At 35.7% G+C, this 14137-nt stretch overlaps 1 protein-coding gene across 8 annotated transcripts in view; it reads left to right on the top strand.

The window, feature by feature from the left end:
• CCSER2 (coiled-coil serine rich protein 2) overlaps nucleotides 1-14137 on the top strand; it is a 72255-nt gene that overhangs the window by 30399 nt on the left and 27719 nt on the right. For 7 of the 8 annotated variants that reach the window (XM_027462489.3, XM_027462490.3, XM_038180972.2 and 4 more), the window contains exons 4-6: nucleotides 3590-3680; nucleotides 6574-6736; nucleotides 7368-7563. In XM_027462489.3, the coding sequence (XP_027318290.2) occupies nucleotides 3590-3680; nucleotides 6574-6736; nucleotides 7368-7563 (450 nt within the window). Of the gene's footprint in view, nucleotides 1-3589; nucleotides 3681-5592; nucleotides 5819-6573; nucleotides 6737-7367; nucleotides 7564-14137 lie in introns of those variants that run through there. The other variant, XM_072040043.1, reaches the window with a different exon arrangement.

Below are 14137 nucleotides of genomic sequence, written 5' to 3' on the forward strand. Positions count from 1 at the left end.
CATCACAGGAGATGCCCTCCAGCCAGTTTACTAGCTTTGTCCTTGTCTGGATGCTTTCAAGGACCTTAATGTCCTTTTTATATTGCAGAGCCCAGAACTACATGCAGTATTGCAGGTGAGGCTGCACCAAGGCTAAATATATCAAGAGAATCACCTCTTTTGACCAGCTGCTATGCACTTTTATATACATTATTCTTCTCAATGATACAAACCAAGTAGGATTATTCCCTTAATGTAACTCTTAATACTTGCTAAAACATGTAATAATCTATAGGGTTGTAGCTGGTGTAGTTTGGAGAATTTCTACATCCATTCTAGGCAGAACTTGATGATAGTAGCTGTTAAGCACTCTTCTTAACAATGTTACTGTCTTGTAGTTAAATTCATTATACAGCAGTAAGAATAACCGAAGGCTGTAAATGCAGGTTTATATGTACAAACTTGCTGATGAAACCTGAAGTTTATCTTGTAACTATTTCAAGATGACATTAACAACAGTTCATTTCCTGTTATCTTTCCTACCTAGATAACTGTAGGAAATGCTCAAAGGGAATTCACATGGGGTCCAGATATTGCAAAGACTTCATAGTCAGATTTTGTTTTCTAGCATGGAGTTGCCTCAGTGCGGTTCAGGAATGTATAATTAGGGAAACATAATGAAATGTGCTGTTGACAGAGAAGTATGTTTGGCATCTCAAATGCTGACCTTTTCTGACATCATTAGACTTCTGAAGCTCTGATACAGGGATAGCAAAGTGGCTTATCTGGGTTTATTAGTTAACACTCTGACATACTATGTTTTTTGATTGTATTTTAAAATGCATTTGCATGGTAATGGCAATGTTTTCAACTTCCTTAAGCATTTGTGGCCACTGCTCAACTAATTTGTCATGTTCATTAAGGTTCCCACAGTAGGGGAAAATAGTCCTTCTTCGTACTAATTTTGAAGATCAAAGCATGGCATAGAAGCTATTTATCAACTAACAAACTGAATTTGCCTCTCCAACACCTACATTTTACAAAATTGCTTTAAAAATACACGTTGCTTAAAAACATTTGAGTTCCTGGAAAAATGTAAATTAATGGATGTAAAAATGAGTGAACATCTGCAGTCTGTTCCCCTGAATGGTAAATATGCATTTTATTCAAATTACTTTCAATTTGTGAAAGCTTTTCTCTAGTAATTTATTATTCAGTGTCCTGATATTCTGTGCTTTTCTTCTGTTCTTTTCCTGTAAATAGTTAGAATGACATATGTAAGCAATATTATTCAGGTAGGACTTCTAGAATATAACAAAACGAGGTGGTTTTGTCTCAAATATTCCACTGTCCCTTGATACTGCACATGTTTTATGAAGTGAATGTTAACTTCTTGATTCATATCCTCTCTCCAATGTCGAGAAGTGCATTTCCCTGCAGAAATGGAGAATGTTTATTGTTCTGTCAAGAAAAAAAATCTTAAAATATCCTTAGCTTTTTCCACCATTTGTAATCAAATAGAGGAATACTTTGTGAATACTATAGGAACACTGCAGAAGAACATTTGGGTCAACAGTTCAGCGATGCCTGTCAATGTTATTTGTTTCTGACATCTCTGACAAAGCAAATCTAACATGATTAGCCAGCGAAGGGATAGCTTTCCAATTGAATACAGTTTTGCGGTGTGTTGATAGTCTGTGTACTAGTGTACAGTTCTGTTCTTGGAAAAGAAGCAGGTGTGAAATGTCTGAATCTAATCCTAGGCCTTAAAGCTATGACTTCTATTTGCAGGATTTCAGAAAATAGAGGTCAAGAGCTTTAGAGCTGTGTAACCATTAACAATTTCCTTAGACCTGCTTCGTATTGTGATCACTTGGTATTAATACGTTTATTTATCTTTGAACAATCAAGTGAGAGAGTCTGTGTTCTCTAATCAAGTACTGCATTTTGTCTGACATAGCTTTCCAGCAGCATGTTGCTAGCAGCATCTGGCTACTCCAACAGAGTATTTTGCAGCCTTGACCTCTTGAGTTTTTTTTTGTACTGTTGGTGTTCTTAAAGGAAGAGAGGTTAGTTTATTTCTGTCTCTTTCACTGTCAGTTGACTTCGCTGTCACTGCAGTTGTTTTCCTGTAATACACCTGACTAATTTTTTGGATGGAGTATTGGTACTAATGTTACTGCATTTTTCTGTTATTATCTTATTACACAATGTGATGTTTTGTTTGTAACTTCAGAAACAGCTTTATATATAGCACATTTTTAAAGACAAAAGGCAGCAGCGCTTGGTACTGATAATTACATATTTTAAATTTTGTTGGCCGAAAAAGCAGCTGGGAGCTGTAAGTTCTTGTCAAAACCTTGGGACTATTCCAATCTCTGGCTGACAAAACATGTTAAGGGATATAGGTGTTCTCTTCCTTCTGTTCCACACTAAAACATACTTAAAAGCTAGAAGCATGATCATGTACTGTTTCTCATCTCTTTAAACAGTTAAGTTTCTTGTTTTTTTTTTTGTTTTTTTTTTTCTGAAGTACTAGGTGCCTTTGGTAACATAAAGAATGGAGAGGCCTCTGTATTCCTTCGTTTTAGAGGGGCAATATTTGTCCTGAGTCTGGCTTTGGTTATTATTTATGTTGAAATAAAGCAGTAAAGTAAATCTGAATCTGAAAATGGTGTCTGGACATGTACATTTAGTGAAAAGGAGTCAAAGGTATAAAGTGGTGGCTTTCCCCTGAAGGATTCAGTAGAAGAAAATGTGTCAAAGTTAATCAATTATAGCTTGCATTGGGTTTTTGTCTCTTAGTGTAGGATGGGTGTGCCGATGCCGGAGAAAATCTGTAGCTTTTCCAGATTATAAATGGCTGTTCTTATTAGTATTAAGAGTTATTCCCTTGTAACAGTATACAAGTAAAGGAGATTTCCATCCGTATCACAAATAGGTGTAGAAAACAAGTGTTTGGTGATGGCAATGTGTTCACCTTGGAAAATGTGAAAGTACAGTTCTGCTCAATAATTTGCTTAGAAAATAATCTTCCCTGTTCTTTTTCTTGCTATTCTAAATAATTTGTTTGGAAAAAGTGTTTAAAGTCAATTTTTAAGCCTTCCATAAAGACAACACGTAAAAGAGTTGGAACACTGTTCTGGGATTTAAGATAAGGCTTAAACCAAGATACTATAGGTTCCTAACCCACCCCTTTCATTTTCATGACATGATGATCTTTTGATCAGTGTGATGTGAGAGCTGAAACAAGGTGATTTAACATCTTCTCCTTATAAACTTGTCTTTGAACCCTAAGTAAGTAAAATAATACTCTGCGTCCATTGTAAAACTAAATTAATAAATAAGAAAATCTTGGGAGCATTCCATAGGTACAAAGCATAAAATTGTTTAAATCTATCCGTTACTGTACCAGATCAGTAGGAGGGTTGTTAGTTTGTGTAGACAGTCTCAGGTAGGGCTGATCTTGTCTCAAAAGAGAGGAAGCTGCTGACAACATCAGATACGTATACAGAAGAGATGTAATAAAGCTTTGCAATCAACTCTTTATGGCACTGGAATAAATGAGGTATCACGAAAACAGCTCCATCTGCCATTTTCTTTCTTGTAGGATATCTTGAATAATCTTGATTCATGTGATCTTGAAGATGATGATCTCATGCTCGATGTGGACCTACCTGAGGACCCACCTCATGACAAAGGTAAGTAAAGTAGCCAAGCAATCTTACTGTGAAAGTGCAGTATGGGTTTAAGATATTTCTGGATTTCTTTGTTCTAACTTCTGCTTTAATAAGATGCACACTTTCAGTTGGTCTTTATTTAGGTAACTTTCTTGAGATGGTTGTCATTTTGTAGAAGGAAGAATTATCGCCTAATATATTTTATATGCTTTAGGGTAACAGCAGTCTTAAGTCTTAAGATGCAATATTTTGAGGAGTCTTTTATGTGCTCTTGTTGTCTGTGAGAAACCTTTTCATGGGGAAGACAGATGCCACTAACATAATAAAAATTCATAATACAAATTTAGACCAGAATTAACTGTGTCAGGCAAATTAATGTCACACTTCTTCAAATTCTAGCCTCCTTTGAGGCATTTGGTTTTGGTCATTCCAACTTAATAACAATTGTCACTGGTTGTGAGAATTGTCAGTATCTTCAGATGAACAGAAATGTTGGATGTGGACCATGTGATATCCTACCCTGTCTAAACACGCACTGAAAGAAAAAAGCTTTGCCTGTTTTGCGTACTGTTCAGCTACGTGATGAAGTATGGGGTAATTCAGTTGCTTTGACAGTACGTTTGAGTTCTTTGGATGAAGATTCTTACAGGTATGTTAGCTATGAAGCCAAATTAACATTAAAATAAATAGTCTGCCACCTACAACAGTAGTGGCACATATAAAGTGCAATACTTAACCTTTTAAATCTCAGTAATTTTTCCAAAGTACTTGTGTGAAAGGTGCTTATTGATGACTATTACTGCTGTGCTAGTAGTCAACTTTTCAACCCAGACATTTAAGTTTCTTTTTAATTTCCTGAATGAGTAACAAACCAAGCATATGTGCTAACTCACAGTGCTTGTGGGCATGCACTAAGCATTCTTTCAATAATGGTAATAGTTATCCTGTTGGAAAAACTAAGAAACAATTGTAAGGGACAGATCAATTTTTTTTAAAGTTTTATTTTGTTTAAGAGGCATGCAATGTATCTGCATCAGTAATTTCATTTCAAACTAATATAAAAAATGTTCAAAATGTGTGCTTTTGAAAGGTGAAAGCTTGCCTCACAAAAGTTAGCTTGCTATTTAATCTGGCTATGGGTGAAATACTGTGTTTGCCTCACTGCTTTCTGAATTGCATCAATATAATCTATACTCACATTGCTACAGCAAGTATCTCTAGTGTTTACATAGCTGGAATATGTCTTGTGACTGCAGCAATCTGTGTTGTTTAAGCTGGTGGTTCAGGTGGAGAAACTATTGCTGTTTGGGATCGATTTCAGATAATTACTTCTGTTCTAGGCATTTTTTTTGAAGTAGGTTTCCATATAAAATTAATGTGGAATGAAGTGGGCATCTCTGCTATAATCACTTCACTGATAAAAATCCAGTGATTTCAAAATAAGCTCTAAAAAGAGAAATTCAGACGTCATCTCATGCTTCCCCTTAAGCAAACATGACTAACCACAAGTGAAGTTTGTTCTTTGCTAGTATTCATATGGTTTTCATTCAGTGTCTCAATTTATTTTCCAAAGCTGTGTATCATAACTACCAACAAACTTACTGAGGGCTTATTTTGAACTGACCCGTTTGAGCTTTCATGTAGTGTGAGCTGTGGAAATATGCCTCTAAAGGAAAACAAATCTTTTGTTATTTTAGCTGTACAAGTTATTTTTTTACATAAACATTTGGTTATTGAACTAGTTGATTAAAAATGGAATTGGAGATAGGAGTATTATAACACCTAGCAGCACTTTTTGCCAACCTTATTTCCGTACTTGTGTGCAGCTTCACTGATGTCAGCCTTTTAAGACTTTCCCAGGTCCGTGGAAACTCTCCTTGTTTCGTTTTGGAGTGGAGGATGCCGCTTGGACACTATTTATAGCAGCAGTTCTAGTTCAACAAGTATGCAGTGAGTGAGGATGGCAGTCTTAAATCACAGGGTAAAACTGGGCTGCCTTCCCACCAACACGCAGGCTGGGAGCTCAGCAGGAAGGAAGGCCTGTTTATGAGCGTCTCATACGCAGCTATGTCTGAGTAGGCAGCCGAACAAAACAATGTCCTCTTGTGTAGATTTATTCTTCTAGCAAAGGGCTGACAATGTGAGGAAAAGCTGGTTGGGTAAGTGAAGGGGACGGTGCAATGGCAGAATAGCAGTTTAGGACGTTTTCACCGTGCCTGACTGCACGGGTAGCAGTTATTTTGGCTTTGTTTCTAGTGGTTTACAAGCTGTTGCCAAATATAGCACTTCTTTGCTCCAGAAGTTTGTGGAATTTGCTTTGCTTTATAGAAGCTAGTGTTTTAAAGAGATTTTGTTTGCTTGTTTTAAATTTTTTGTCCAGGTAAATAAAGATTAAAATTCTCTGAAGTTTGATCACAAGACAGATGACTTGAGTGCGAGAGATATAATTTAAGTACTGAAACTAGTCTGTCTCTTTTTTTTTTTTTTTGTAATAAAGTTCTGGCATTTTTCTAAAATACCATCTTTGTGTTTGTTTTGTTCTAACTTCTTAAAATCCTAAAGATACTAAGAAAGAAAATAACATGTTTCTTTTATTCTGTTTTTCTTCCCTATAGCCTTGTCTCTTCCAAGTGATTTTCTTCTTAGACCTGAAATATTGTTAAGGCTGAGCTCTGTAGTTTCTGCTTCAGGTTACTTTTATTCTTGTAACAAGTTTTATATGCTAGTAAAAGCCTGAGTTCATTACAGCATTCTGCTGGATTCTTCTAAAAATGCTTTCCTTTTTTTTGTCTGTTTAAGAAAAAAACAGAACTGATTTTACATTGCATCCATTATCAGCACATAATAAATTAACAAAAAAGACACATGGTCTTGGGAACAATTTTTTTTATTTTTTTTACTTCCTACTCTATAGAGGAATGTGAAAATATGAGCCGTTATGATAGACAAGACAGAAATGCTAGACAACATCCAGAAGGATTCTGGAAAAGAGCACCACAGCAACGATGGAATGCACAGGATCACTATCATCTTGGCCATACTGAGAACTATATTCATGGAAAAAATGATTTGAACAGGTAAAGACTTTTGCAGCCTTTACCCTCATTAAAATACTATGATGAGAAATCTCTTTCGTATCAAAGGTATCAAGTGATGCTGAATGTAAGACATTTGCAGAGTAGTTTTATTTTATTGAATAGCATGTCTGAGTGGGAGCATCCCTCAGATTTGTAATGATTTCCTTGTAAAGCTATTTTGTTGTGGGTTTTTAATTAAAATACAAGTGTTCTGCCTTGAGCTGGAACGTACTTGGAAATGTTCTGATTTAATAGTTGTCTTTATAGGATACTGTAATGTTGTCTTATTACTTGCATGTTTTAAATTTGTAGATTTTTTTCCTTAACAATTTTCTTTTAAAATACATGTAATCTTGTACCTTGTACAGGCTATAGCTTTCATGACTGCGTTTATAGAAACTATTATGAGCAAACTGATTTTAGGGTACTGTAGATGTTGGTCTGTGGATTTGTGCAAGCGGGTAGGAAAGTGAAATAGCACTGGCATTTTCTGATTTATTTTCCTCTGTATACCACAGTATGTAACTATAGGCTATGTTATATAATTTATTTTACTAAATGCTTCATAGCTCTAATTTGTCATCCCAGTGTGAGAGTATGCATGTAGATACATACACGTATATATTTTCAGGAGATCAAACTACCCCGAGTCTCCTGTTGGTCACTTTGAAAGCTATGGGGCACCAAATTGTTACCAGGCTCCTAGACAGCTGGTGGGCTTACCGGAGAATACTGTGATGCTTGACGAAATGACACTTCAGCACATGGTCCAAGACTGTACAGCTGTGAAAACTCAGTTATTGAAATTGAAAAGATTACTACACCAGGTAAGCTGTTTAAATGGAACAAAAGCCAAAAAGTATGTTGGAGAGTTGTCTCAGTTGGCTTGTCATCTGGCCTTATTGAAGTGTTTTCATTTTCTTCAGACATTGATTTAGTGTTTAAGAGTGTGCTTCGTTTTGCTATGTAAAATAGTAATTTTTTGCCTTTTCAGCACTTTACTGAATGCAAAAACGTTACGTATTAGTATTCTGCTCCTCTGTGGAAAGAATAGTAAATTAAATCAGTGGTTGTGAAGACAGGCTTTTATTTAATAAAGTCCTAGAAGGCTAGGAGTAATGAATAAATAAAAATCTATCACATTGAACAAGCTTGCATTCAGCAAGTCAGTGTCTATAGCTTCTTCCTTTTAAAACAAACAAACAACAACCAACCAAACAAAACAAACAACAACAACAGAAAACCCTTTTCCCTCCTTTTCATCATTTCTTAGTGTTTCAGCAGGAAGCTTAGTGCATCCTGCTAGGCCATCTATATTGGAAGTACTAAAACTTAACCTTTCCAGTGTGTTGTCATAAGCTTTTAAGGAGCTTTTTCAATTTAAACTCAAAAATCCACAAATTGTTGGGAGTTCATAAACTGCTGGATCATTCTGCAAAAGTATAAGATTTCAGCTGCAAAAATCCCTTTGTCTTTAAATACACGGAAATCTATAGGACTTCCTCTTTGGATGCATTTACAGATCAGCATGTAAAAGTGTGCGTGATGTTTTCTTTAATATTAGGTTTATTGTTGTTGCTTCCTAACAGCATAATATAATAGAAACAACTTTGTGCCTTAGAAGACACTAAGACAAAGCACAACAAAACAAAAAGCAAAATATCAGTCTTGAGGCTAATTGAAGGATATGACTCTGCCTTTTAGAAATGTGAATATTTGCTTCCTATGGTAACAGAACACTGGAGATGTTTTTCCACTGACAAAATCAGAAATACTATTGTACAAAGTGTCACAGAGGGAGGATGTGTTCTTAAAGCCTAAGTCGGAGAAGTAGGCTGCGTAAACTGTGCTTCCCAGCAGCCTTGAGCGAGTGATAAGTACCTGAGATAACAGGGAACTTCTTGGCCAGAGCTCTTAATGCCTTTAACACAAGGGCAATTAAACAACTAGACAAATGATCTGTATACTTGTAGCTCATTGTGTAAAGGTGTGCAAGTTATAGCCAAATAGCACATGGCCTTGCAGAATGTTGTATTTTAAATCTTGTCATAGTTTATAAGAGTCAGAGTTCTCTGAAAAGTGTTAAAAGATGAGCCTTGCATCAAGCCTTGTTAAAAAAAAAAAAAAAGTTACAGAAGAGACAAGTAGCTACTCCTAAGGTGTATGTTCTTTAAAATTAGTTGCTTCTCTAGTTAAAAACTTGATTTGTTTTGCAATAACAGCAATGAATAAAAATATGACTTTTTTTTTTTTTTGCTTAAGAATAACAAATATAACTTGAAAACATTACATGAACTTTAGCAGTCTCAACACTGAACTAGGACTTGATCTCAGTCAGGCTCATATAACAAGCTGCTTCTTAAAATACGTGAAAAAGCAAGATGCAGAGTGAGAGCTCCTTTCAAACACTAGCTTTAGTAAAGGATGCAGAAGTTATGTCTTTGCTTCATCTATAATTATACAAGTGAAATACGTATTTAATGTATATTAATGTATTAATGAAATATATACATTTAAATATATAGAAATGTTACCTTTTTTGAGTTATTTCAGCAATAGTTCTCATTTGGGTGAGAGTAGAAGTGTAGTCAGGTTTCAGGTGTGAGGAGTAGTGTTTTTTTGTTTTTTTTTTTTTGTTTTTTTTTTTCTTTTAAGGCAAGATGTAAATAGACTCGTATGATTATCTAACCAACTGTAGCATACCATGCTACAGCACGCAGCATACAATGAATGTATACCTAGCAGTCTCCTGAGGAGGCTGGAGGTGCTGTACTGGATTCACTGCTGCGGCTGTAGCTCACGTAACCGTATTGAAAGTATTGTCAAGTAACAGCTGCAGCAGCATGGGATTTGTGTTGAATTCAGAGTTCTACCTAGAAAAATAAGTAGTTATTAGAGTAGTCTGGCCTTCTCTGAACTCTGTGAGCAGGATAACAATACCAGCAGTACACATACTGTCTACTTGCTTCTCACATAGTGCCATCGTTGTATCTTAAAGCAAACAGTGAAATAGAGAATCCTTATCTTCTCATGCAGGAGTTTTGAAATTTTCAGCATGGTAAGTGTAAACTTCTGATTCTCCAGTAATGTTATACCAGCTTGTATGGAGAATATACCTTTTTGCACTAAATGTGATTGTAATTATTTATGGAGAGATGTTGAGATACTGGTGCATGTTCTCACTTAAAATTTAACAGAAGCACTTTTTTGTTGTAAGCAGTCTTTAATTAACATCTAAATTAATTAACATGCCTATTAAATATTGATTAAGATAGTTCATCTGCATGCCCAATAGTAAATGTTTTATTTTGATCTTAAAGATTACTTCCTTCCTCATCTTCCTCCTGAATTTCTTAAACTTGTTGCTCTAGCTTGAGCAAAACTCATGTGTTAGAGCTTCCTTACTTAAATAAGGATTTTATTATTTAAGAAGCACTGGAGCCTTTGATCTAAGGAAGGACTGGCCATGCTCTGTAGTAATTCCTCTCAAGAATGGCAGCAGAGATTCCTACTCAACTTGTCTTATCTCAAATAAGCACTTATGTTTTAAGGAGGACTAAAACATGAAGCAGGTTACAGAACTGTAAGATCTGTGAAGCCCTTTTCTGGAGTGGGCAAGGCTTATAAAAATGTTTCTTTCCAAATTAATTTCCTTTCTATTCATGAAAGCTGTTTTTCAAGCACAGATCTTCATTGTAGCATCAGATATGACTATCTGAAGCATATGAATGGAAAGATAAAATCTGTAGTGCAGAACTGTTAGATGCATCTATATTTTTGCTGAGGGATAAGCTTCATATGCCACTTGAGTTCCTTTGAAATATGTGTTGCTCTTTACTTTTTACATCTGCATTTATTTGTATGTTTTTCTTAACCCTGAAGTAGTTCATCTCATTGATTTAACTATTTGACAATTGCATGTATGTCAGCAACTAATTGGACTCCTTCTGAAAATGCATGTAAAAGATGTTTTTTCTTGGAAGCACTTTTTTCAGGAGTCTTGTGACCTTGGAACATCACTTGTGTGATGGCTTAGTAATTATTCTGAAATGTTAACATTTTAACCATTATCTGAATTTAGGAATTTTTACTCTTTATAAAAGCAATAATTGTCTAGTTAAAAGATAGTCATGAGGTAAAAAAAAAATAAATAAAAATATATCTTTCTCTGTTAAAATGGTTTACACGAACTTATTTAATATGACATACCAGATCTTCCACTGCAGCTTAAAAAGATGTTTAGATGGAATTTTGAATTGTAAGATGATCATTAATGGATTTTGTGTCATCTTAAGAAGGAAACAAGTAGTTCATTAATATTTTGCTATACTTTGGCTGTTCTCCGAAATAAATTCCTAGCTGGAACATGCTACTGTCATGGAGACGTGGGGATTACTTCCTTGTTACTACTCAGCAGGGGAACTGCAGAATTTACTGGAGCCTGTCATTTTTTGCCTTTGGTGTGTATTTTGAAACTGTAAGCTTTTCTAAGAGACATGAAAAAAAACGTATGGGGCACTGGTAATACCTGCTAGTTATTGCTCTAGGCTTGTGCATATTGGGAACTGGTGATGATTACCATTTATATACCCTGCAGCCTCTTATTGCTAATATACACGGAACATAAACTGTTATGCCTAGTCACTAGAAATGACAACAGAAAAAATGTAGATTTGTTTTGAGACCTTTGTTATATTTGCAGAAACCTCGTGCTCAAATCAGTTTCAGGATGCAGTCTGTATCATGTAGCAGATTTTCCAGTTGCCAAGTGAATTTTAAAGGATCCATCCAAATGCTTATCTGCTAACTATTCTCTGAAGTCATTGCTTTCTACTTTACATGAAAATAGATTACAAATGGCATTGATAGAGTAAGATCTTTGTCTAACTTGAAACATTTTATCAATATAGTGCTCTGTAGGGGAAAAAAAAGTGCTGATTGGAATTCGCAGGATTTAAAACACAACCCAAAACGTAGCATTACTAATTTTATTTTTATTACTCTTTTCTGGGGGCATGATGGAAGCATGGGTGGAAGAGTAATAGTCAGAGCTTTCAGCTTCTTCACAGCAGGGACTGAATTGAAAACAAAGAAAATAAATGCAGGGAGCTGAGGTTTGAGGAACTAATGCAAGGCATACTCCAAAGCCTCAAGTAATTTTAAATATGTTTAATCATGCTATATTATGATAAAGTGTAGTGCAGAGGTGATCAATAAGCTGAATAATAGTAGATGGTTAGGCAAACTAGTTTAAATGAAACCAAGTCTAGCCTGGGTTCAGCCTGTTGAGGGAATAAACTGAAATTTGGTGAGAGGCCACTCAAAGACAAATGAAATAAAATATATTATGAGTCTGTGAGAATTGGTGGCCAGCCAGAGAGTGAAGAAGATGGGGCAGAATATGTATGATGTTGTAAGAAATAATTGTGTTTACTGAACTGCCAATGTAAGAGGAAACTGCTTTGTTTTCATGGTTAAAATGAGGTTGCACCAAGTAAGATGTGCCCCTAGGTTGACAAGGTCTGAACTAACTTCAGAAAGCTGTGGCTAAGGCCAGTTCATCAGTTTAATAAAAAAAAAAATACTAAATGATTAGGAGTCTGTCTTGAAGTAGGTATGGGTGCAGTTTTGGGAGTTACAGGATGTTGCACTTCAGGCAGATATGAAGTTTGTTGAAGCGGTTTAAATGCAGTGTACTCTGTAATTCAGGGCACTGATGGATGGGAATTCACAAGCCCAGTTGGGTAAAATGATCCCTTGTAACCTGTTAGAACTTCGTCAGCAAAGGAGTAGATGATGGAATATGAATTGTTTGCTTACACTTCAAGAAAATTTTACAACCAGTTTCCTAAGCACAATTTCTATTTCTGGGTGTCTCCCACCATCTCCTGCATGCATTGAATCACCTGTAGCTCCAGACAAAACACATCTTGCAGGCTTGTGCGGGTGTTTACCAGTGCTAAGAAAGAGACTGGGTGGATTTGTCTAAGAGGAGCCAATTGGCTATTCCTGTGTGCTGCATTGGCCAAGAGCTGCCTTTCTCACCCACTTCCTACTTTGTTAAATAACCAGTGGTAAGCTGTGGGATTTGGAATAAGGGTTCAGGCTGCTGGTGACTTCTGCAGTGGGAATGCCCTTTAGGGGAAGGGCAAGTATAGTGCATGGGAGGCTTGTTTGGTGGGCTTTATTTTAGGGTAGGCTTTTTTTAGTCCTGATATTACTGAAACTGTTTGAAAGAAACAAAACCAAAGTAGTATTCAAGGTAACAAATAAAGAAATGGTATATCTTAGGTTTAAACTGTTGATTGTTAGCTGTTGGGCTGTCATTATAACAGTGTTTGACAGTGGAAATGGAAACTGTGACGTTCATGGTAATATTTCAGAACAACTACAGTCAAATGCACAGGAAAACGTGAAGTAGTAAACAGGTGAATAGCACCCTCTACTTGCTGAACACTTGGTGAGTTTTCTGCTTGCACCTGTGCAAAAATGCTGAACTAGAAAATGAGGCTCTTCAAGTGAGTAATTTGTAGTGTAGAGAACTTGGAATCATCTGTACTCCTTGTAGGAATCAAAGGCTAGAACTTGATTAAAGCTTTAAAAAATGTTCATTACTTTTCAGCTTCTTCATGAGCTTTAGCTGTTGGAACACTCAGAGTCCTCAAGATGAAATTATTACGTTATTGATAGCATATTATTTTAAAATCCTGCATGTTAAAACATAGCTTATGTGGTTAAGATCTACAAGACAATTGCTGAAAATGTGTTTGATAGAATTTATTTTTAATAGAAGAATCTAAAATATGTTAGTATACTGTAAACAACTATTACCTTTAAACTTGGAGCTCATTTTCCTGTAATGCAATATGGAAGACTACTTCTGAGAGGATCTCCTTTGCCCTCTCATCTCTGCTCTTGTAGAAGTTCCATGTTTTCTGCACTTGCATGTGCATTTAACTAAAAACAAACCTGCAAGTAATATCATGCAGAGAAATGCAAAAATGTTGTTAAAGAGGCTGTAACATTTATTCATACTTGTTTTTCGAAAAGTTAGCGGTCAAGGTTTTTTCAGAACAACCTTTTAGTCTAAATATTCTTAATGCTTGAAGGAAACTTTTTTGTGTGTTTTCTTATTCCACCACTTTTACTCGTTTAGTTTAAGTAGTTACTAATAAATTAAGGATTTTTTTAAAAGTCTTGCTGTTGAATTTTATAAACCACTTAAAATATATGTTGAAGCATGTGATGACCCCCAGTTTATGACATAGGAACCAAACAAAAATGGCCACAAGCCGCAGTGTATGCTGTTGACCCAAGTCCAGCAGAAAGTGTCCAGTAAACATGATTGAACTGAAAATCAGTATAGAAAGGTAGTGATTCAAATGTATTGCTGATACAGCA

Source organism: Anas platyrhynchos, chromosome 6 (assembly GCF_047663525.1).
Source record: "Anas platyrhynchos isolate ZD024472 breed Pekin duck chromosome 6, IASCAAS_PekinDuck_T2T, whole genome shotgun sequence".
In the NCBI taxonomy this organism is placed as follows: Eukaryota; Metazoa; Chordata; class Aves; order Anseriformes; family Anatidae; genus Anas; species Anas platyrhynchos.